This window comes from Propithecus coquereli, unplaced genomic scaffold, assembly GCF_000956105.1.
Source record: "Propithecus coquereli isolate 6110/MARCELLA unplaced genomic scaffold, Pcoq_1.0 Scaffold738, whole genome shotgun sequence".
Lineage (NCBI taxonomy): Eukaryota > Metazoa > Chordata > Mammalia > Primates > Indriidae > Propithecus > Propithecus coquereli.
Window position 1 is genome coordinate 402,279 of NW_012153485.1, and position 9,631 is coordinate 411,909.

The 9,631-nt window shown below is 46.4% G+C and overlaps 1 protein-coding gene across 1 annotated transcript; it reads left to right on the plus strand.

Moving 5' to 3' along the window:
- The first annotated feature begins 1,013 nt into the window (after nt 1-1,013).
- LOC105824405 (spermatogenesis-associated protein 31D1-like) lies at nt 1,014-9,099 on the plus strand. The gene is made up of 4 exons (XM_012661829.1): nt 1,014-1,045; nt 2,871-3,019; nt 3,431-3,629; nt 8,622-9,099. The coding sequence occupies exons 1-4, from the start codon at nt 1,014-1,016 to the stop codon at nt 9,097-9,099; spliced, it is 858 nt and encodes a 285-aa protein (XP_012517283.1).
- Nucleotides 9,100-9,631: the final 532 nt, after the last annotated feature.

The following is a 9,631-nucleotide window of genomic DNA, read 5'->3' on the forward strand; positions in this document are numbered from 1 at the left end:
GACCCCCAATTCGTCTTTCTGAGTGGGTTGGGGTTACTGTTTCTGTACCTGTTCTACCTGGTAATGAAATCATTTTTATCAACCACCTGGGAAAATGAAGACATCAGAAAGGTAAGAAACGTCCAAGAGAGATTCTTTGTTGTTTCACATTCCTATTCCCACGTTTCTGAACAAGTCTGGGTGGCTTAGAGAGTGATGGAACAAAGGAAGAAGTTGGGCAGGGCTCGGACCAAGGTTTCCACCTCGGGCTCCCAAGCTACCGATGTGGGTGTGGTGGAGGGCTCCAGGATAAAACCCCAAACCAGTGATGTCATGGTCCTGGGTTAGCATATTTAGAAAGTGTGGGTTCTCTGAGGGAGAACAGTCTCTCCTGACGCTTGATCTCGAGTCACATTTCCATGTCAGGTGTCACTTGACCAAGCCTTCCTTCATGTTGGGCTGATCAGGAGAGCAAAGTTGAGAGCCTGCGAGTTCTGTCCCCAGGATACAGGGTCCTCTGAGGGAGCGGTGACTGTTGCCTTCTGATTCTGTGTCCTCCTTCAGCACAGGACTTCTGAGAACATCAAGTGGGGATTTTACCAAAAAAGTCCTTCTTTGAATTTTTCAAAGAAGGAACAATTGGAAATATTTTGTCACTTTTAAAAATTGATAAGAAACGTATTTCTGTTAATTAAAATGGAGAGTCATATTATTCACGGATAATGAAAGTCTGAGCTTCCTAGAGAAGAGGAGTGAGTCTCAGCCTTTTACTCTTTTCTTTTTGTTTTCAACATCAGGGCAGAGCCAAGAGGAGAAGGAAAGGTGGGACACTGAAAGGTAAGGTTCTGTCTATGTGACCTGAGCTCTCCAAGAGGGAGCCCTTCTGTTCCTTCTGTGAGGTCCCAGGTCCGTGATCTCTGAGGATTTCACTTGCTGGAAAGCAGAGCCCTTGGAGGAGGGCTCAGAGGAAAGCAACAGGACCTGAGGCACTTCTCAGAGTCCCTGCTCTGCCCATCTGTGGGCAGGAAGCAGTGATGGACCCAGTGATGGGCAAAGGTATTCCGCAGTAGGTGGCCACGTGAGATGTCAAGGAAGACTAGCGGTTGATTTGGAGTCAGAACTTCTGTCTCCTGACTTTGTATATGTACTTCGACTTCCTGGGTACTTAGCTTCCTCTTTGAGGTAACCACTGATGTATGTATGTGCTTCATGTGGTGGTTTTCAGCATCATGTGGGACAATGTATGGGAAAGCACTTTATAAATGAGGCCACATACACATGTGAACCTTGTTAATATTATTAACCACTTGATCTTGTCTGCTGATTTTGGGGCTATCAGAGTTTAATATCCCAAGGGTCTCCCATAAAGGGACTCCTGTATGATTCTTATGCTTCTGCCTTCCTTACATATGACTTAATCTCCCGGTTTTCCAGGTCAGAGAACTCACCAGCGCAAAGGAGAGGAGGAAAGCAAGCTGCTTTCTATTCTGATAAGGTGATTAATTTTTCCCCTTTCCTGGTCCCTTTTTAAAGCGTGTTCAATGCATTTCAGGGATTCAGTGCGCCTTGCTGTAGTCATGGGAGGGGGTAGCTATGGGAACAGGTTTGCGAATGAAGTCCTTGGGGAGAGGCTAGAGAGTATATTGTGAAGTCATGGGTGGGGGCAAGGTGAGGGGGGTAGCAGGCTTCAGCTGGCCCCACCCTATCTAGGCTAGCAGGCACCCCTTTCCTTGTTCTGGTCCTGGCTGCAGCTTTGTACCTCCCGTCTTCTGCAGCCCCTGGGGTGACAATCATGATACCATGAGCTTTCGTCAGCTGTTATGTCCAGATGCACTCTGTGATGTGTGCAATAGCACAACTACTGAGATCATGAAAGTGCTGTTGCAACAGTCCCTGGAAGATGCTTCTCCTTCTGTGTCACTTTTAGCTTATCCAGTTTCTGTGACAGAGTCATCACATACTTTCTCCTCCACCCCGTCAGCAAGCCCTCTAGGAAAATGAATACCAGCCCCTCTGCCTGAGCCTTCTCCACCTCCCACCTCCATTCTCTTACCTGACCTGATGACTCCCTTACCTGACTTACCTTCACCCTCACCACTGGATGACCCTCTGCCTCCAGAGCCCATTTCTCCCTCGAATTCCACATCTCTAGTGAACCCTTCTCCACCCCAGCCACTTGCCTTTCCCCCTCTCCCACCACATCACACTCAGGGAGCAGATCCTGTTCTCCAACCAGAGGCCACTTTGTCTGTAAAGACCATCTTTGCATTTGACCCCATCCTCTCCCAAGACATCGGCACCTTACGAAATTCATCCCTGGCAATGGATCCCACTGATGCCCATGCTCGTCACCATGCACTGCCAACCCTGTCTGCTTCACCATCGCCAGACGGCACCTTAACTGTGACTCAATCGAAATCAATTTCCATCTTATTGAAGCCTGTTCTGGAGATGTCATCTCCATATAGCACTGATGAATTGTCCACTTACGTCCCAACAATCAGAGGCATTGACTCTTCAAGCCTTGCAATTTTAGAATTATCCTGGTGGCAGCCTCATGCCCAGGACTTGTTCCCCTCCAACTTGGCACCATGTGACTTCAAGCAAGAGCTTCCTGCCCCCGACTCTTCTGAGGCCTCTTTCGTGGGAGACTCTGTAGCCAACCTTGTAGAACCTGGTAGCCTCTCTTTTTTCAACCCTTATCTTCTGGCACTCTTGGAGAGACAAGTTAAAAAGAGGAGTGATTTCCTGATGTGGAAGGAAAAGGGAAAGAAAATGGGATCTTTTCCAAAGCAACTTAAGTCAGACAACCAACTAAATTCTTCAGCCCAACTGTTAGTGTCAACTGCTGATAAATATGACTCAGCAGTTTCCTGCCTTTTGTGGACCAGCAAAGACAAACCAGAGGAGCTGCATGTACATCAGCAGCTCCTATATTCTAAGACCTTTGAGGACAATTTAGAGCAAAAATATGTACAGCTCTTCTGCAGTCTCCCGTCTCTGCACAGTGAGTCCCTGCAGTCTACTGTCCTTATCCTGGGTGGCTCTTCCTCAACCCTTGTGTTCTTCAATGGAATTTCAAATACCTCTGTAGCCCAAGAATCCCCAGTACTTCCTCATCCCCAACCTCTGTCCTTGCCTGAGGCCCAATCTCAACCTTTGCCTCAAACCCTGCCTCCATCTCAGTCCCTACCCTTCATTCAAGTCCAATCTCAGGCCCAACTTCAATCCCCATTCCCAATCCTATCACCTGATTCTCTATCCGAGATTAGGATCTGTGGAGTGTGTTTTCATAAACCACAGAAGGAGGCACAGAGTCTTATGCCATCTGAAATTCATCACCTAGAATGGAATGTGTTGCAGAAAGAACAGGAAATTGTGTGGGGTTTACCCTGTGTGGTCAAGAAATCTCAGAAAGACTTTTGTCCTCCAGCTCCCAACCTTACACTAGTCAGCCAGTCCTCCAAGGCTCATGTTCCAATCTCTATCCTTCCTGGAGATCTTCCTCTCAGCAGTGAGCTTCGGAAGAAACTAGAGTACCACCTTCGAAAGAGGCTCGTCCAACACCGGTGGGGCCTGCCCCGCAGGATCTATGAGTCTTTGTCACTGCTAAATCCTCAGAGAAAAATTCCTGAGACATCTGAATCAAAGTGCCCTTATGGACTCTCATGGATCTCTTTCTTTAAAAGTCAAAGCAGTAAAGATCTAGAGAATTTTGGATTGAGTCAATCTGGAAGGTTCCATGAGAGATGCTCAGAAATGCTTTCACTAAAGAAGGATGTGAGGAAGGATCAGGGACATAACCTAGAGAATGGCCCAAAAGATCATCTGTTGAGTGACCCAGAGAGGTCTTCGGATAAGGGTCTAGGGTCTCACTCTGTGAAAGATGTAGAAAGTCACATGGCAAGTCTTCCGGGGAATAATTCAAGGGCCTTAAGTGTGAGCCTAGGTCCAAAACAACTTGAAAATACCCTGACTGTACAATTGAGCAAGAAATTTGAGGAAATCAATGAGAGTCAGGTTTCTAGGACTGTGCATAATTCACGTTATTCTATCAAGGACACAGAGCCTCTTCTAAGAAATCCCACAGCCAAATAAAACACAGAAATTTGGCATCATTGGTGGGTGCGAACCACCACCTGAATACTTCCCAGGAGGTTTGCTTCCTTGGCTCCAGCAAGCAAGAGATGTTGGAAGCCCACATTAAAAGTTTTCATATGAGGATGATATGGGGTCTTTCCCCCCAAGGTCCTTGAATCCATACAGCTCTTTAACTCAAAGAAGGACTCATTCAAATCTTTACCTAACTTTACCTCTTCAATCAACCTTATTTCTGGGGTGGATTCCAAAGATGGAGCTTCCAGGCCCCTTAGAAGAAGCTCCAAAGCTTTTTATGAAGAAAAGGTGAGAACAACAAGTTCAGTTGCCAGCCTGGATCATGTTCTCCCTGCCACCTCACTTGTGGGCAAAGGAGGACAGGGAGTCTTAAGACAATCACCATGTGATACGAACCATGAGCTTACAGAGAACGTCCAGACAATTGAGGATGGCAGACAGACTTTTCTTCCCCCCCTCACAGCAGCATAAACAAAGCAAGTCAGAAGCAGTCTATACTAACCAATGGATACAGGCCAAAGCTGCCCACAAAGCAAGCTGGAGCCGGACATGAGCCAGTGGATGAGAAAATGAGTTCCAACAATGGAGCAGCAAGGCTTCAGGGCAAAAGGATGAAGAATCTGGAACATTTTTCCATACTCAACAGGTCCAAGGAGATATTCAAGGCAGAGGAGCTTTGTGCTCTTCAATAACAATCTAGTAACGACTTGACAACTAGTCAGTCAGAAAGCTCCCCAGTGCTAAATGTGTTCCATTTCATTTATTTCTGCTTTCACCTTTGTTATTTGTTTTCTTCTGCTAGCTTTTGGTTTGGTTTGCTCTTCCTTTTCTAGTTCCTTGAGATATAATATTAAGTTGTTAATTTGTGGTCTTTCTGACTTTTGGATGTGGGCACTTAAGGCTATGAATTTTCCCCTTAGGGATGCTTTTGCTGAATCCTGTAGATTTTGATAGCTTGTGTCCCCTTTGTCATTCAGGTCAAGGCATCTTTTGATTTCCATCTTAATTTCACAGATCAATGATTATTGACCCGATAATCATTCAGCAGCAGGTTGTTTCCATGACTTTGTGTAGAATTGAGTGTTTCTCTCGAAATTGATTTCTAGTTTTATTCCACTATGGTCTGAAGAGGATACATGGTATGATTTTGATTTTAAAAAATTGGTTTTGTCTTGTTTTGTGGCCTAAGATATGATCAATCTTGGAGAATGTACTGTGTGCTGATGGGAAGAATGTATATTCAGTAGTTCAGGGGTAGAATGTTCTGTAAATGTCTGTTAGGTCCATTTGTTTTAGGGTCACATTTAAGTCCAGTGTTTCTTTCCTGCTTTGATGATCTGTCCAGCTCTGGCAGTAGAGTGTTGAAGTCCCCGGCAATTACAATGCTACTATGTATTTCCTTGCTTAGCTCTAGTAGAATTTGTTTTATGTATCGGGGAGCTCCTGTGTTAGGTGCATATACATTTAGGATTGTTATGTCTTTTTGTTGAATTGTTCCCTTTACCATTATATTGTGACTATCTTTGTTTTTCTTTACCATTGTTGATTTGTCTGATATGTGAATGGCTATACCTGCTCTCCTTTGTTTTCCATTTGCGTGGAATATATTTTCCATCCTTTCACGTTAGTCTGAGTCCTTATGGTTTAGATGTGTTTCCTGGAGACATCAGATACTTGGGTTGTGTTTTTTCATAAATTCAGCCAACCTATTTATTTTTATTGGTGCATTTAAAATATTCATGTTGAGAGATAGAATTGATATGTGGGATGCTGTTCTGTTGATCATATTGGGTAATACCTTATTGCTTTGTTTTCCCCCTTGTGCTATTGTTTTATATGAGTTGTGAGCTTTACCTTTTTTGGGTGATTTTACACTGGTGGGTATCTATTGTGCTGATTCATGTATAATGCAGTTCTGAGTATTTCCTGCAGGGCGAGTCTGGTCATGACAAATTCCCTCAGTCTTTGCTTGTCTGGAAAGACTTAATTTCTCCATCAGCTGTGAAACTTAAGTTTTGCAGGATTCAAAATTCTAGGCTGGCAGTTGTTCTGTTTAAGATTGAAGATGTGTCTTTACTCCCTTCTGGCATGTAAGGTTTCCACTAAGAAATCTACTGTTAGCCTGATGAGTTTTCCTTTTTAGGTCAGTTGTTGCTTATGTCTAGCTGCTCCTTCATTTTGAATTTCCTCCTTCATTTTGACTTTGACCAGGTTGATTACTATGTATCTTGGAGATGTCCTATTTGCTACGAATCTTCTGGTGTTCAATGACTATCTTGTGTATGGATGTCTGGATTTCTGGTGATACCAGGGAAGATTTCTTCAATAATTCCCTCAAATAGATTTTCCATGCTTTTAGCTCTTTCTTCTTCTCCTTAAGGGATACTTATAATTAATATATTAGTTCATTTTGCATAGTCCCATATCTCTCTAAGTGATTGCTTAGCCTTTTTTGTTCTCTTCTCTGCCTTTTTAAATGACACAGTTTGCTCAAGAACCTTGTCTTCAAGCTCTGAGGTTCTTTCTTCTTGGTTTAGTCTATTGTTGAAGCTTTCTGCAGTGTTTTGAAATTCCCTAAACGACTCTTCCATTTCTTTAAGTTCGATTATATCATTTCTTGTCTAGCTCCTTAGTGACTTTTTCATTAGTTTCCCTGAAATAATTTTTTTTTGGCTTCTTCTTGTTGATTCTCAACTTTTTCTTCATTCATCTTATTTGCCACCCAGATTCTGAATTCCATTTCTGTCATTTTTGCAATTTCCTTGCTGTTGGAGTCCACCACTGTAGCTACATTGTGATCCCTTGGGGGTGTTGAACTGTTTTGTTTTTGCATGTTTCCAGGGTTCTTTTGATGGTTTCTTGTCCTCTGAAACCTCATTTCTTGACTCAGGGCTAATAGGTTTGTAGGGCATCTGTTATTTTTGGGGAACTCTCCTGCTTAATTAGACAAAGGGGAGCTTCCTATATGGTGCTTTTTTCCTACTCTGGAATGTTGACATGGCAGGGGAAGGGCATGTGCACTACAAGCCTGTAATACAGCTGTTCTGATTTTCCTGTTCTCCTGTGGTTGCCATTGCTTAAGCCTGTGCTGGATTATCTTCGTGCAGGGTGTTGGGTTGTTTCCCAGATAGTTGTAGGACATTTGAGTTGTTAGCCGGATGAGACCCTCTCCATGGAGGGTGGCATTGTGGGGAGTTGCTCTGTCCGGCGTCTCCCCACAGAGGTGACAGTGGCAGCTGTGTGAGGCTATCTAGATAGTGGTCATGAGTTCCCAGACTGTGGGCATTTGCTCAAACTAGGTCTTGGTATAATGACGGCTTGAGGCTGGGGGGACCGTGGCTGGGTGTTGGACCTTGGAGCAGTTCCACCGGCCCTGTAGCAGTGAGGGAGACTCAGGGGTGGTGTCTTGGGGTCTAGGTGCAGTGCTGGAATGTCGGAGGTGGCGTCCTGGGCCTGGCAGGAGCTCTGGAGACACAGGGGTGGAGCCAGAAGCAGGGCTGTGCCGGCAGTGAGCTGATGCCACCTGGAGGCAGAGGCAGGGCCAAGCAGGCGGTAGGCTATTCAGACCTGGAGGGTGGGAGCCAGGGCCGAGGAGGTGGTGGGCTCTGTCACAGGCTTGGGGATCACACTGTGGAGTTCTCCCCGCCCCCCCAGGACCCGCTGAAGAAGTCCCCTGAATCTTCCCAGATCAGAGTCTGTAGTGCCCCAGCCAATCCCTCTGCTCAGATCCTGCTGTGCTGGAGGGGAGGGGCACTTGGCTTCCAGGCACAGGGTATGGTTCAGAGAAGCCTCCGCTTAGTCTGCTCCCTCTGCAGCCCAGTGACGTGAAGGCTACTGCAGCAAAACTGAGTCCTGTGCCAACCTGACGCCATGCACCTGAAAGCACAAGGTGGCATCAGCTGCAGAAACCGGGATTGGCTGCCACCAGATCCTTACTGTACCTGTTGTTCAGTGCACTGATTCTGCACAGACTCTAGGCAGGTCCCGGTCCATCCTGACAGCTCCTGTGGTGGTTGAGGGAGCCTGGCCACAGTGCCTGTGGGGTGAGTGCAGCACCCCAGCGCTCTCTCCTCCTGTTCTTCCCCACCTGTGGTTGCCTCCTACTGATCACCCTTCAGATAGAATGTATCGTCCCCTCACCCTTTTCATACTGAGTATCCTGCATTGCTTCTCTGTGATTTTGTAATCTTCCGTCCGAGCTATCCATAGGTAAGCATCTGCCTGCAATTTGCACTCCCCAAGAGCGGCACGCTGGGGGCTGCTTCTGGCCCACCACCTTCCAGATCCCCAGGGATAAATGTAAAAACAGGTAAAGTAGAAATGACCCTGACCACTGCAAGTTCCCCACCAAGAATATCAGTTCCCTGAGATCTTAAACCATCAGACCTTAAAAATCAGCTATTGAGTGAATTAAAATTTAAATTGGAGAACAGGGAGCATAGCCAAGCTCAAAGCCATCCCACTGACATACCCCTTCCCTCAGTTAACTTGACTTCCAAGGCCTCACTGACTTATTCCCTGGGCAGCAGCCTGGCAGCTCTCCAGGTGCAGCCAGTCCTCTTGGAGGACAGAGGGATCTGCATGGAGCAGAGGCAGGACCCCTGGGTCCCTAAGCATGTCTTATGGAAGTGCCAGGATGAGAATTTCCCACCAGCCGCAGAAAGAGTGAGCCCTGTGGGATTCAAAGCAAGAGATATTGGTAGAGGGGAGGTAGGGTTAGGGACATTCCAAGTTTCTCTGGAAAAAGGCAGCTCCCTGTCATCACCTGTGCAGAACAGAGGCCTGGGTAAAAGTAGAGCTGGCTTTGCTGGGACTACTGAAGCTCAGAAAATGATAACCCACATTGGGAAGTTCCTAGAGGAGAAACTGGGGCATAGGCATGGAATAGATACTGCTGGCCCCAAAGAGCCCCTTATGTCCCCAACTTATCACAAAACAGAACTGCAGGTTCAGGCAGAGCCCACCCATGACCACCCCCTGCAACAACATGGCTCCCTTTGGTAAAGTGACACGTACCAAGTCTGGTTGCCAAAAAGTTGTCTTTGCTGGCCAGAGTTTTCTTACAGGGATTAGACAGATCAGAGACAAGGACAGACAGCCCAGAAAGGTGTGGCATTGAGTGCCAGCTATTACAGCGAGCATTCCCCACCCACGCCCCGCAGGGAGCCTGCACCCCATGCAAGCCCCACCTGTAGGTGTCTGGTTAGCCAGGTGCCTCCAGCCGCCCCTTCCACTGCTGAAAACACTGTGCACAGAGATTTGTCCCCACTCTCTACCCAGAGAATGCTTCTGAAGCATTTCCAGGGAGGAAAATTCACCCCCCAAAACAATAATTCATTCCTTGTTGAGAAAGAGTGGTGTCTTCTCTGTGTGCTGTGTTAGGGGCATAGGTTTGGGTTAAGGAGTGAAGCCCAGGCTAACTGACGGGGAGCCTGGTACTGTGTCCATGAAGGTTTCCGATTGATGCGTTTCAGCAGAGCCCAAAGTTCAGTCATCTACCAAGTGATAGAGACAAAAAAGACAGCCAGCAATCTGT